A 15,571-nucleotide genomic window follows, 5' to 3' on the forward strand; every position below is an offset into this window, starting at 1 on the left:
AACTAAGCCCTGTAAGTGTCTTACTTACCTGGTAAAACTAACAAATACTTACCTCCCCTAGGAACTGTGAAAATTGCACTAAGTGTCCACTTTTAAAATAGCTATTTGTGAATAACTTGAAAAGTATACATGCAATTTTTATGATTTAAAGTTCCTAAAGTACTTACCTGCAATACCTTTCAAATAAGCTATTACATGTAGAATTTGAACCTGTGGTTCTTAAAATAAACTAAGAAAAGATATTTTTCTATATAAAAACCTATTGGCTGGATTTGTCTGAGTGTGTGTACCTCATTTATTGTCTATGTGTATGTACAACAAATGCTTAACACTACTCCTTGGATAAGCCTACTGCTCGACCACACTACCACAAAATAGAGCATTAGTATTATCTATTTTTACCACTATTTTACCTCTAAGGGGAACCCTTGGACTCTGTGCATGCTATTCCTTACTTTGAAATAGCACATACAGAGCCAACTTCCTACACCTGGTTAGCAGGCCTCAGCACACTTTCAATTGTAAACATAGCATCAGCAAAGGCAAAAAGTCAGGGGGCAACCATGCCAAGGAGGCATTTCCTTACACAGTCCAACTCGGGAGACGGTAAGCCCTTGCCCCTCCTTGCAGGATAGTACGGCTGGGCATTGAGACTCTTGCAATTACCAAGGCATGTTTGTTCCTCCTCCAAGGAATCTTCAGGCTCTGTGTAGCCCCAGGCCCAAGCATTCCTGCCTGCATCACAGGTGGTGGTCTGGAGTGGTCCCTCTATACCAGCAGTCCAACTTGGGAGACGGTAAGCCCTTGCCTCTCCTTGCAGGATAGTACGGCTGTGCATGGACTCTTGCAACTACCAAGGCATGTTTGTTCCTCCTCCAAGGAATCTTCAGGCTCTGTGTAGCCACAGGCCCAAGCATTCCTGCCTGCTGCTTCAGGGATGTGGGACTCCTCTTTCAACGTGCCAAGAGGACCTCATTGCAACTCCAGTGCCTGCGGGAGGTGCCTCCACATGACTCCCAGCTGCTGAGGGTCACCTCTGACAACCACCCCTTCCCTCCCTTGGGTTAATTCCCCTGGACCTGGCTGGTCCTCATCAGGCTTGCAAAACCAATGACACTTGCATTTGCCAAGGCTTGTTGGTGGTTTTCTAGCACCACTGACTGACTGCATCATAACTGCTGATGTGGGACATCAGTTCTGGAAGTCCTCTTCTGCGCTGCACTGCTGACTATCTACCGTCGACCTGGTCCTGCATCCACAGAAGGGTGGGGTGGGGATGCTGCCACAGCCACACACCATCACAAACTGGACCTTGTCCCCTCCTTTGCAGGTTCTCTCCTGTCAGTAGACACCCTTGGTCTCTTCCAGTCTGGTCTGGGTCTTGCACAGTACTTTTCCCAAAGTCCTCCTGTTGGTTGTGGGGAAAACCAGTTACTTATCTCTTCTCTCCTGGTTCCTGGGGCGCATCCTGGTATTTACTTCTTGGGGTTCCTAGTTCCTCCAGCTCCCCTCTACTGCAGATTCCCAGCCCACACCACTGCAGAGGCTTAAAGGATCAGGTGGCTGGTCCACTAGACCCTGTGGAACTTTTCACTGTTACCAGGCGCACCAACAAAGGAATCCGAGCTAGCCAAAGTCTGCTGGACCCAGGAGAGCTGTCAGAGACCAGATTCACTTGACTACAAGGACACTAGCCCCCACCAAAGGTTTGCACTAGAACTATTGTGTTGCATGAACGAAAAGGTCTGTATCTGCAGCCCTTTGACCCCTACAGAGAGGACTTAGTGGGACCCTAAGATCCGTAGCTGCCCCTCTTCACCTGTGGACCAAGGACTTGATCAATCCCCCCCCGGCCCGTGTACTGCACATCTGGAGCATCCATTGACCATCTTTAAACCTGCATCAGGACCACTCAATAGAAGTTAATGGTGGCGGATATATAAAGATTTGGAACTTGCTACTTACACTCTGGTGGCCAGTAAACTGTCCAAAGTTTAATTAATAGACTCCTAGACCTCTAACCTGGTGGATTTGGTCATCCAACCCAGATAATTTTAACAAGGTTGCAAAGTTTCGACTTGCCATTGCTGGTTTGTGCTTGATGTTAAAGTTTTTAAATGCTTTAATAATTCATGTCTCTGGGATCCTCCGGTGGATCTGTCATCAAAGACTCTTAAAATTAATAAAAACATACTCTATTTCTATTAATTGTTGTGCCTTTCTCGTATGGTGACTATTTCATTGTTTGGTGCGGTCACACGCTTTACATGTTATCCCTTTCTAAGTCTTACAGCTCTGTGCCATAGCAACCAAGCGGTTAAGCAAATAAGTGACTGGACCCAAGAAGACCAATGATTACTGCACGATATGGCCCTAACCTTACTTACCATATAGTACATCCATTTTATAAGCTATTCACAAATGAGTCAAAGGTACACCAAAATAACATTACTACCCATGTGCATCTGCAGTGATGCAGACGATGTGGACTTGAGTGTCTGCCAATGTGTAAATTCCATCATGTTCACCACTGAAAGCTGTGTGTATAGTCTACAACAGTCACTAGACCCAGCCTGAGCAGGTCACAGCTGATGTGACCCTTTAATGTAGTGGATTCCTATGGAGATGAGCAGTGGGCGCCAGGGGAATACAAGCCGTCACGATTTCATTATGTTTTCTAACTACTGGATTCGGGAACGTGTGAAAAGTCTTTGCGCGATGCTCAATTACAGCCTGTCAGCATCTATATAAAATTCTGACATCATTCCAAGATTTCTATTTATTTTGCCTAAAGAAAGATATAGAAACTTCTAAACTTCTAGGTCAGCATGGCGATCAGATGGATATCTTTGACTAAGGTGGTCTTTCACTAGGGATTAACAAGTCTTCGTTCCCAACCACACATACTTCCAAAGCAGAAAATACAATCTGAAGATTAAGTCTTCAGTGCAGCATCTTGCACGCCTTTACAAGTAACAGTAGACACATGGCGCCAGATGTCATGCATGTGAAATTGTGAAGCAGGTAATTACCAAACCATATTTCTGCAGAAATAGTGCAAAGCCCACTGAAGTACATTTATCCACGTGGTGCAGGGGGCCCTGTACTGTATTATGCTTAGTCATGCTACAGGAAGCCTTAGCTGCGCCCAGGTGGAAGTAGGGGTGTTGGAAGAGATACTACATAGACATGGCCTAGCTCTTACTTAGACCCCCAGCCAGCTTAGTCCAAATCCAGTACCCACACGGGCCTGAGATGAAGGCTTGCTAATCCAAAAGACTACGATGCTGCAAATGGTATGGCTTAGAGCTGTGATGACAATGTACTTTACTATCCGCAGTGACGTATTAAAAAACAAATCTCCATGCAGTCCTACTAGGAGACAAAGACACTGCGTGGATTGATATACCATAAACTCCATATATTACCATGCACAAACGTTTTCCACAAAGTGGGGAGAAGGGAGATTTTTTTAAATGGCAGATTTTGCGACTGACCGCAGCTCATGCAGTGGATTATGCAAATAAAAATGTCATCCAGTTTGGTTGTGTGCATCAACCACAAGCATTCAGGCATTGGTGCTTGAACCAGACAGAAACCACTGTTTTCTTAGTGGCCCTTGCAATCTTTTGTATCCCAGGAGACAAGAAAACATTTTTTTTGCATATTTTGCTTTAATTCTGTTGTTCAGTAGAACGATCTACAAGTGAACAATTTCATGACAGGTTATATACACTACCAGTACCACCCACCCCACAATTCTTGGGACCGATAGAATCTGTAGTTCAATAACCAGTTAAAAACACTTCCCCATTATAAATATTATAATATTTATGCATTTACTTAAATGTAAACTGGAAATAAAGTTGCTATGAAAATATCACTGCTGCATTTATTTCTATTTTAGAGTCGTGCAGCATTTCAAAGGTACTTCGTTAAATGACAGAACACAGCAGACACCTTTTCTAGTGAATACTGCAATTTAAATACACTAGGAATAAAATCAATCAGCAAACATTTTATTTGCTGTATAAATGCATGCAATGAATGGCGAAGGAACTTTTCCTCCACCCTGCATGGTCAATAAAATTAAAGACAGCACCAAATAAAATTGATTGTTTCTTTAACTGCAATCATTGTTTGACCAGAAGGATATTTTGTCTTAGTCCTTTAACTCAGGAAATGGATAGCAATCATACCCAGAGGGTATTAAACATTACATATTAAACTTGACAGTTTAAAAGTGAAAGAAACAGAATTAACTAGCAGTTTAATCTCACAGAAATTCCAGCTACTTTATAGTCTGTCTCCAGTAACCAAATGTTAACTGGTTTTAGGGGACAGAGGCCCGGATGACCGCAATTAATTTCAGCACGGCATGATGAAGGTAGCCACAGGAAATAAAATTGTGACATCAAAATGGAAGATAAAGATTAGGACCTCAAACATCATTCGCGGCACTCTTTTTGGTTTGGGGAGAATTTCACTGAAAAAAATGCAATCATACATGAAGCATCATTAGCCGAATTATGTTCTTTTAATAGATTGCATATATAGATGTTTCATCCACACACTTCAAAAACTCTTTAAGAGCAGAACTCCAGGTTTAATTTTACATGCCTTTGTCATGAATGTAATTGTTTGATCCCAGTTTTTACATTAGGTTTTTGTATCCAAATTGTGATTTTGTACACTTGGAGCTGTAAGAAAAATAAAGGACACCACGGGCAATTTGCTATATCAGCAGCAATGAGATATCACCAACTGCGTTCTTTAACATAACCAAATGCAGTTCACAACCAGAAGTGACTGCAACACCAGTCGTCAGATACAAAACTGCTAGTTTGCGTTAAATTAACTTGAAATTATTTTCTACAGTCCGATCTCTTACATACTTTATAAACAGCAAACATTTTGCTATTTTGTACACAGGCTAGCAGGCTTATTCAATATAAAAGTGCTAATTCATTTACAGATTTATCAGTTATGTTGTAGTGCTACAATAACTGTCCCATATTCTACATATGAACAATCGGTATTCGTGATCAACTGAAACAATGAAGTTTAAGTAAGGCTGCCAGGTTGCCTCCTCTTATGTACATTAAAAGAATCGACATCTTGTGGGGCAAAGGCAAGAAATTAGCCATTAACAAATTATACTGCTAAAGGGGCAATAAAAATATTAATTGACCTAACTTGCACTGTAAATGAGATTCTCTGTAGTCCTATGGCCCATGCCTTTTCCTCCAGAAAAATGCTTTCATCACATCTTGGTTTCAGCGTTCCACAGTGTCGTATTTTGTCTGAAGCTTGGAAGCAAGGTTCTTTTTCTCTTCAAAAACAAAACCCGTTTGCTGTCCCAGTGCCAGGTTACATGATCAGGACCCACTTGAGGCTGCTCTGTTGTTCAATCGCAATGTCATAATTAGGTAGGAGTGAGTTTTAGATAACATGAACCAGTTCTGGAACGACTACTGCGAGGAACACAAGCTTTTCACTACAATCAGTCACACAGTAGCAGGAAAAGAGGAAATTCAATTCATTCCCGGAGGAGGGCTTCCAAAATTGAATGAACTTGGCACAACTGGAGCATTGAATTTGTATCCGCCGTGTTTCTCTATCATTTTGGATTCTGTAAGACAACATTAAAGAAAATGTTAAACCATTTACAGGCTTTAACAGATGATGAATTAGCAGTAAAATACAAATAAAATATTTAAAAACGGGTTTATAATCGCGGGCAACATGTTCGGATTGATATTCCCGTTCCTCTACAGATTATTATTATTATTATTTTTTTTTTTTTAAATCGCACGTTCGAGACTGGGACCCAGTAATAAACCCCACAAACAAGACGCCCAGTGTGCCAGCGGTAACATGTGGCTATTTGGTTCTTAGATTCTTCCCACAGTGGAGCATCAGCAAGTAATTAATGAAGTCTATGAACGATAGATTCTCTAAAGTGAACCTTACTCTGCAGATTGTAATCTGAAGACACCCCAAGCACTCCCTATAATTTTGTTTTCACAAAGGGGTTTTTACCCGTTCATCATAATAGAAGGGAAAAAAAAAAAAAAAAAAAATCAAAATATGTACTGAACTACCAACCCTGAATTTGTGGTAGCAGTGTACGTGGTAAATATTTCATCAAATCAATAGTAACACTACAAATCTCCTGTATAGGGACTTTCAGCAGTTTTACCTACCTGCGGCGGGAGCAATAAACCACCCACCTGCAATCTCAACTGATGCAAACACGATAATACCTCATTGTTGCCTACAATGCTACCAATCAACAAATTGTCATTTCCGTTCGTTCACCAGCGCAATGTATTTTTGTGCAACTCGGTCTTTGCGTCACATAGCTCTACACTTTGTGCTTGTAGGAGGGATTAATGGGATAAGGCAGCACAACAATCACTCATTCTGGGACTGTAATTTGGTTTTGGCTGGGCTGATTGTAAATTACATTTTTTCTGTTCTGTTTTACTAGGTAAAAGCAGCCATTAAGTCAATATAATCTCACTCAACCACAATGACATAAGAGGACGAAAAGAACATAACAAGTTAGCATTTAGGTCTCAATAACACGATAAAAAAATGTTAGTGAATAAATAACAGTAGAGAACAAACTGCAAAGTTATATAAGAAGCACAATTAGAAATAAAAAGAAATTAAGTGTATAATGATTTGTAGGCACTGTCGGACAGATGAGATTCATCACATGAATACCAGCCTCCGGATGTTGAGAAGCATAACCCAAACTCTGAATCTGGATAACTGACACAAGATAAGGTGTAGGAAGTTGCCTCTGTATGCACTATTTCAAAGTAAGGAATAGTATGCACAGAGTCCAAGGGTTCCCCTTAGAGGTAAGATAGTGGAAAGAGATAATACTAATGCTCTATTTTGTGGTAGTGTGGTCGAGCAGTAGGCTTATCAAAGGAGTAGAGTTAAGCATTTGTTGTACATACACACAGGCAATAAATGAGGAACACACACAGACAATTCCAGGCCAATAGGTTTTTGTATAGAAAATGAAAATGTCACTTACCCAGTGTACATCTGTTCGTGGCATCAGTCGCTGTAGATTCGCATGTTTTGCATAGCTCGCCATCTGGTGTTGGGCCGGAGTGTTACAAGTTGTTTTTCTTCGAAGAAGTCTTCGAGTCACGAGACCGAGTGACTCCTCCTTTTGTCTCCATTGCGCATGGGCGTCGACTCCATCTTCGATTGTTTTTCCCCCGCAGAGGGTGAGGTAGGAGTTGAATTGTAGTAATAGTGCCCATGCAATGGAGTGACTAAGTATGTACTTATTTAAGGTTGAAATGATATATATACAAATAGTTGAAGGTAACTTCCGAACTGCTACAGGCTCCCGGGGAGGCGGGTGGGAACATGCGAACCTACAGCGACTGATGCCACGAACAGATGTACACTGGGTAAGTGACATTTTCAGTTCGATGGCATGTGTCGCTGTAGATACGCATGTTTTGCATAGACTAGTAAGCAGTTATCTCCCCAAAAGCGGTGGCTCAGCCTGTAGGAGTGGAAGTAGTCTGAAACAATGTTCTTAATACGGCTTGACCTACTGTGGCTTGTTGTGCGGATAACACGTCTACACAGTAGTGCTTGGTGAATGTGTGAGGCGTAGACCATGTGGCTGCCTTACATATTTCTTGCACTGGGATGTTTCCTAGAAAGGCCATGGTAGCACCTTTCTTTCTGGTTGAGTGTGCCCTTGGTGTAATGGGCAGCTGTCGTTTAGCTTTAAGGTAGCAGATTTGGATGCATTTAACTATCCATCTGGCTATACCTTGTTTTGATATTGGGTTTCCTGCATGAGGTTTTTGAAATGCAATAATGAAAATGTCACTTACCCAGTGTACATCTGTTCGTGGCATCAGTCGCTGAGATTCACATGGTATGCATGAGCTCGCCATCTGGTGTTGGGTCGGAGTGTTACAAGTTGTTTTTCTTCGAAGAAGTGTTTTCGAGTCACGGGACCGAGTGACTCCACCTTCTGTGCTCATTGCGCATGGGCGTCGACTCCATCTTCGATTGTTTTCCCCGCAGAGGGTGAGGTAGGAGTTGTACTATAGTAATAGTGCCCGCGCAATGAAAAATGTAAGTATGTACCTATTAAAGGATTAAGCAATATATATACAAATGTACAAAATTGAAGGTAACTTCTGAACTGCTACAGGCTTCCGGGGAGGTGGGTGGGTCCATGTGAATCTCAGCGACTGATGCCACGAACAGATGTACACTGGGTAAGTGACATTTTCAGTTCGATGGCATCTGTCGCTGTAGATACACATGGTATGCATAGACTAGTAAGCAGTTAGTTCCCCATAAGCGGTGGTTTAGCCTGTAGGAGTAGAAGTTGTCTGAAATAGAGTTCTTAATACAGCTTGACCTACTGTAGCTTGTTGTGCGGATAGCACATCTATACAGTAGTGTTTGGTGAATGTGTGAGGCGTAGACCAAGTGGCTGCCTTACATATTTCTTGCATTGGGATGTTTCCTAAAAAGGCCATTGAAGCACCTTTTTTCCTTGTTGAATGTGCCCTGGGAGTAATGGGCAGTTGTCTTTTTGCTTTAAGGTAGCAGATTTGGATGCATTTAACTATCCATCTGGCTATACCTTGTTTTGATATTGGGTTACCTGCATGAGGTTTTTGGAATGCAATAAATAGCTGTTTAGTTTTTCTGATGTTCTTCGTTCTGTCAATGTAGTACATTAATGCTCTTTTGACATCTAATGTATGTAGTGCTCTTTCAGCCACAGAATCTGGCTGTGGGAAGAATACTGGTAGTTCTACCGTTTGATTTAGATGGAATGGAGAAATAACTTTTGGTAAAAATTTTGGATTAGGTCGTAGGACGACCTTATTTTTATGTATTTGTATAAAAGGCTCTTGTGTTGTGAACGCTTGAATTTCACTTACTCTTCTTAGAGATGTAATGGCGATGAGAAAGGCAACTTTCCAGGTGAGGAATTGTATTCCGCAAGAGTGCATGGGTTCGAAAGGTGGGCCCATGAGTCTTGTTAGAACCACGTTTAGGTTCCATGAAGGAACAGGTGGTGTTCTTGGTGGTATAATTCTTTTAAGCCCTTCTATGAATGCTTTGATAACTGGTATCCTATACAAGGAAGTTGAATATGTAGTTTGCAGGTATGCAGATATTGCTGCAAGGTGTATTTTAATAGAAGAGAAGGCTAGCTTTGCTTTTTGTAAATGGAGCAAGTAATTTACTATATGTTTTGGAGTTGCCTCTAGTGGTTGTATCTGATTATGATGGCAGTACCAAACAAATCTTTTCCACTTACTTGCGTAGCAGTGTCTAGTGGATGGCCTTCTGGCCTGCTTTATGACTTCCATACACTCTTGGCTAAGTTGTAAGTGTCCGAATTCTAGGATTTCAGGAGCCAGATTGCTAGATTCAGCGATGCTGGGTCCGGGTGTCTGATCTGTTGGTTGTGTTGCGTTAACAGATCTGGTTTGTTGGGCAGTTTGATATGTGGTACTACAGACAGATCTAGCAGTGTTGTGTACCAGGGTTGTCTTGCCCACGTTGGTGCTATTAAAATGAGTTTGAGTTTGTTTTGACTCAATTTGTTTACTAGGTAAGGAAGGAGAGGGAGAGGAGGAAAAGCGTAAGCAAATATTCCTGACCAGTTCATCCATAGGGCATTGCCTTGGGATTGCTTGTGTGGGTATCTGGACGCGAAGTTTTGGCATTTTGCGTTCTCTTTTGTTGCAAATAAGTCTATTTGTGGTGTTCCCCAGAGTGTGAAGTAGGTGTTCAGAATTTGTGGGTGGATTTCCCATTCGTGGACTTGCTGGTGATCTCGAGAGAGATTGTCTGCCAGCTGATTCTGGATCCCCGGAATAAACTGTGCTATTAGACCAATTTGATGGTGGATTGCCCACTTCCATATTTTTTGAGCTAACAAGCTTAACTGCGTTGAATGTGTTCCTCCTTGTTTGTTTAGATAATACATCGTTGTCATGTTGTCTGTTTTGACAAGGATGTATTTGTGGGTTATGATTGGTTGGAAAGCTTTTAGTGCTTGAAAAACTGCTAATAATTCTAGATGATTTATATGCAGTTTTGTTTGATGTATGTTCCATTGTCCTCTTATGTTGTGTTGATTGAGATGTGCTCCCCACCCTGTCATGGAAGCATCTGTTGTTATTACGTACTGTGGCACTGGGTCTTGGAAAGGCCGCCCTATGTTTAAATTTATACTGTTCCACCATAGAAGCGATAGGTAAGTTTGGCGGTCTAGCAACACCAGATCTAGAAGGTGACCCTGTGCTTGAGACCACTGTGAGGCTAGGCACTGTTGTAAGGGCCTCATGTGCAGTCTTGCGTTTGGGACAATGGCTATGCATGAGGACATCATGCCTAGGAGCTGTAGTATTGTTCTTGCTTGTATTGTTTGGTTTGGAGACATGTGTTGAATGACCCTGTTGAAATTGTGGATCCTTTGTGGAGTTGGCGTTGCTACTCCTTTTGTCGTGTCTATTATGGCTCCTAGATATTGCTGTACTTTGCTTGGCAGAATGTTTGATTTTGCAAAGTTGACGGTGAACCCTAGATTGTAGAGGGTTTGTATGACTTGATTTGTGTGGTTTGAGCATTGTGTGAGCGAACTGGTTTTGATTAGCCAGTCGTCTAGATACGGGAACACATGTATTTGCTGCCTTCTGATGTGTGCAGCGACTACTGCTAGGCATTTTGTGAATACTCTTGGAGCGGTTGTTAAACCAAAAGGCAATACTTTGAATTGGTAATGTATTCCTTTGAATACAAACCTTAGATATTTCCTGTGTGATTGATGTATTGGTATATGGAAATATGCGTCCTTGAGGTCTAGGGTTGTCATGTAGTCGTGTTTTCTGAGCAATGGTAACACTTCTTGTAGTGTGACCATGTGAAAGTGGTCTGATTTGATGAATGTGTTTACTACCCTGAGGTCTAGAATTGGTCTCAGTGTTTCGTCCTTTTTTGGTATCAAGAAGTACAGTGAATAAACTCCTGTGTTTATTTGTGTGCTTGGTACTAATTCTATTGCATTTTTTTTGCAGTAGTGCTTGAACTTCTATCTGTAGAAGCTGTGAATGGTATTTTGATAAATTTTGTGATTTTGGTGGTATGTCTGGAGGGAATTGCATGAATTCTATGCAATAACCATGTTGGATAATTGCTAGGACCCATGTGTCTGTAGTTATTTTGTCCCATGCTTCGTAATATTGATGTATCCTCCCCCCCACTGGTGTTGTGTGGGAGGGGTGAGTGACGTGTGAGTCACTGCTTGTTGGTAGTGGTTTTGGGGCTTTGAAATCTTCCTCTATTCCTAGGAAATTGCCCCCCTCTATACTGGCCCCGAAAACCTCCCCTGTACTGTCCCTGGTAGGTGGGCGGTGCGGACTGTGAGGTGCTAGCTTGTGTGGCCTGACCCCGAAACCCTCCTCTAAAAGGTGTTTTGCGGAAGGTGTTATAAGATCCTCTGCTCTGCGGGGAGTAGAGTGCGCCCATGGCCTTGGCAGTGTCAGTGTCCTTCTTGAGCTTTTCTATGGCTGTGTCGACCTCCGGACCGAACAGAAGTTTCTCGTTTACTGGCATGTTAAGCACTGCCTGCTGAATTTCTGGCTTGAATCCAGACGTTCTGAGCCATGCGTGCCTACGGATGGTAACCGACGTATTAATGGTTCTTGCGGCCGTGTCTGCTGCATCCATGGAGGAGCGTATTTGATTGTTGGAAATGTTTTGACCCTCCTCAACAACCTGTTTTGCTCTTTTTTGCAGATCTTTTGGGAGATGTTCAATGAGATGCTGCATCTCATCCCAGTGGGCTCTGTCGTATCGCGCTAGCAGCGCTTGTGAATTTGCGATGCGCCACTGGTTTGCTGCTTGGACAGCAACCCTCTTCCCGGCTGCATCGAACTTCCTACTTTCTTTATCTGGGGGAGGTGCATCCCCAGAAGTGTGTGAGTTTGCCCGTTTTCTGGCAGCCCCTACCACCACAGAGTCTGGTGGCAGCTGAGAGGTGATGAATGCAGGGTCCGTAGGAGGCGCCTTATACTTTTTGTCCACCCTAGGCGTCACTGCCCTACTTTTAACTGGCTCCTTGAAAATGTCCTTTGCATGGCGTAGCATGCCTGGGAGCATCGGCAGGCTTTGGTAGGAGCTGTGGGTTGAGGAGAGGGTGTTAAATAAAAAATCATCCTCTACTTGTTCCGAGTGTAGTTCCACATTATGGAATAGTGCTGCTCTAGCCACCACTTGTGAGTAGGCTGTGCTGTCTTCCGGTGGTGATGGCCTAGTTGGGTATGTGTCTGGGCTGTTATCAGACACTGGTGCGTCGTACAAGTCCCACGCATCCTGATCTTGGTCATCGTGGCTCATGGCGGTGTGAGCTGGCGAATGTGACGGGGTGTAAGTTGGCGAAGCCGGAGTTACAGGTGGAGGCGAGGGAGGAGGTGTTACCTTTTGTGCTGTTTGTTGCTGAGGAGTAAACTGAAGCGTTCTCTTTCGTTTGACAGGTGGAAGGGTACTGATCTTCCCAGTCCCCTGCTGAATAAAGATACGCTTTTGCGTGTGATCCACGTCAGTGGATTGCAGTTCTTGTTCAAATCTATGTTTCTTCATTTGAGAAGACATAGAATGCTCTTCAGTGTAGGAGCCAGAAACAGGGTCTGATGTCGCTTTTTTCGGCTCCGAAAACCCTGTCGATTGTTTTTTCGGCTCCGAGGTAACCTTCCTCTTTTTCTGTGCCGAAAATTCTGGGCCTCTATGGTCTTCGGCGCCACTGTCTCGGCGTCGATCCGTGTCGACACCGAACTCTCGGTGTCGATGCTTCTGTTTAGCAGTCTCTCGGTCTCGAGGAGGCTGCGTGCCGGTGTCTCGACCGGAGTCGGACGATCTCGACACTGAATGGGCCTTTTTCGGTGCCGATTGTTGGTCACCGAGAATTTGGGTGGAGCCATGGCCGGTTGGCAGTGGCGTCCCCTGGGCCTTCTTTCCTTTTTTAAGGTTTGATCTCGACGTCTTACTCACAGTTCTTGTAGAGTGTAGCTCGTCGGAGTCTGAATCCTGGATGGAAAAGGATTCCTCCTGTTCCTCTTCTGTCTCGAACTGTCGACGCTCTTTTGGCGTGGACGCCATCTGCAGTCTTCTCGCTCGACGGTCGCGCAGAGTTTTTCGGGACCGGAACGCCCGACAGGCCTCACAGGATTCTTCGTTGTGCTCGGGTGACAGGCACAGATTACAGACCGAGTGTAGGTCCGTATAAGGATATTTGTTGTGGCATTCGGGGCAGAATCGAAACGGGGTCCGTTCCATCGGCGTTGTCCTCCACGCGGTCGGGCCGACTAGGCCCCGACGGGGTGCCGAAATCTACCCCGAAGGGCACCGAAGCGCTTCGATGTTCAACGCGTCGTCGTATGTGTCTATCTCTAACCGGATCGCAACGATACCGTCGAAAATCTTCCGTCTTCAGCTATCTTTCCGTTCCGAAACTCGGAGCGACAGGAACACGTCCGAACCCGATGGCGGAAAGAAAACAATCGAAGATGGAGTCGACGCCCATGCGCAATGAGCACAGAAGGTGGAGTCACTCGGTCCCGTGACTCGAAAACACTTCTTCGAAGAAAAACAACTTGTAACACTCCGACCCAACACCAGATGGCGAGCTCATGCATACCATGTGTATCTACAGCGACAGATGCCATCGAACATAGTTGTTTAGTCTTTCTGATGTTCTTTGTTCTGTCAATGTAATACATTAATGCTCTTTTGACATCTAATGTATGTAGTGCCCTCTCAGCTACGGTATCTGGCTGTGGAAAGAACACTGGAAGTTCCACTGTTTGATTTAGATGGAACGGTGAAATAACCTTTGGTAAAAATTTAGGATTAGTCCTTAGGACGACCTTATTCTTGTGTAGTTGTATAAAAGGTTCTTGTATTGTAAACGCCTGAATCTCGCTTACTCTTAGGGAAGTAATGGCGATGAGAAATGCAACCTTCCAGGTTAGGAACTGTATTTCGCAGGAGTGCATGGGTTCAAAAGGTGGACCCATAAGTCTAGTTAGGACAACATTTAGGTTCCATGAAGGAACAGGTGGTGTTCTTGGTGGTATAATTCTCTTAAGGCCCTCCATGAATGCTTTAATGACTGGTATCCTATATAGGGAAGTTGAATAGGTAGTCTGCAGGTATGCAGATATTGCTGCAAGGTGTATTTTAATGGAAGAGAAAGCCAGGTTAGATTTTTGTAAGTGAAGCAAGTAACCCACTACATGTTTTGGAGTCGTGTGTAATGGTTGGATTTGATTAATATGGCAGTAGCAAACAAACCTCTTCCATTTACTTGCATAGCAGTGCCTGGTGGATGGCCTTCTGGCTTGCTTTATGACTTCCATACATTCTTGGGTAAGTTGTAAGTGCCTGAATTCTAGGATTTCAGGAGCCAAATTGCTAGATTCAGCGATGCTGGATCTGGGTGTCTGATCTTTTGGTTGTGTTGTGTCAATAGATCTGGCCTGTTGGGCAATTTGATGTGGGGTACTACTGATAGGTCTAGCAGCGTTGTGTACCAGGGTTGCCTTGCCCAAGTTGGTGCTATTAATATGAGTTTGAGTTTGTTTTGACTGAGTTTGCTTACCAGATCAGGAAGGAGAGGGAGAGGAGGAAAAGCGTAAGCAAATATCCCTGACCAGTTCATCCATAGGGCATTGCCCTGGGACTGCTTGTGTGGGTATCTGGATGAGAAGTTTTGACATTTTGCGTTCTCCTTCGTCGCAAACAAGTCTATTTGAGGTGTTCCCCAGAGTTTGAAATAGGTGTTCAGAATTTGGGGGTGAATTTCCCATTCGTGGACCTGTTGGTGATCGAGAGAGATTGTCTGCGAGTTGATTCTGAATCCCTGGTATAAATTGTGCAATTAGGCGAATTTGGTTGTGAATTGCCCAACGCCAAATTTTTTGTGCTAGCAGGCTTAACTGCGTGGAGTGTGTCCCCCCTTGTTTGTTTAGATAATACATTCTCGTCAAAACATGACAACAATGTATTTGTGAACTATTATTGGTTGGAAAGCTTTTAGTGCTTGAAAAACTTCTAGCAGTTCTAGGTGATTTATATGCAGTTTTGTTTGATGTACGTTCCATTGTCCTTGTATGCTGTGTTGATCGAGGTGTGCTCCCCACCCTGTCATGGAAGCATCTGTTATTACTGTAAAGAAATGGCTCCCTGTTGCAGTTACCCCCCACTTTTTGCCTGATACTGATGCTGACTTGACTGAGAAGTGTGCTGGGACCCTGCTAACCAGGCCCCAGCACCAGTGTTCCTTCCCCTAAAATGTACCATTGTATCCACAATTGGCACACCCTGGCATTCAGATAAGTCCCTTGTAACTGGTACTTCTAGTACCAAGGGCCCTGATGCCAAGGAAGGTCTCTAAGGGCTGCAGCATGTCTTATGCCACCCTAGAGACCCCTCACTCAGCACAGACACACTGCTTACAAGCCTGTGTGTGCTAGTGAGAACAAAATGAGTA

General features: G+C 43.6%; 1 protein-coding gene across 2 annotated transcripts in view; it reads right to left on the reverse strand.

Annotated features, from left to right (window-relative positions):
* Positions 1–4,518: 4,518 nt before the first annotated feature.
* Positions 4,519–15,571, reverse strand: part of IPO7 (importin 7) — a 351,366-nt gene continuing 340,313 nt past the window's right edge. For both annotated transcript variants that reach the window (XM_069223632.1, XM_069223633.1), the window contains one exon: positions 4,519–5,632. In XM_069223632.1, coding sequence (XP_069079733.1) covers positions 5,535–5,632 — 98 coding nt within the window. In that variant the 3' untranslated portion in view covers positions 4,519–5,534. The remainder of the gene's footprint in view (positions 5,633–15,571) is intronic.

This window comes from Pleurodeles waltl, chromosome 3_1 (genome assembly GCF_031143425.1).
Source record: "Pleurodeles waltl isolate 20211129_DDA chromosome 3_1, aPleWal1.hap1.20221129, whole genome shotgun sequence".
Taxonomy (NCBI): Eukaryota; Metazoa; Chordata; class Amphibia; order Caudata; family Salamandridae; genus Pleurodeles; species Pleurodeles waltl.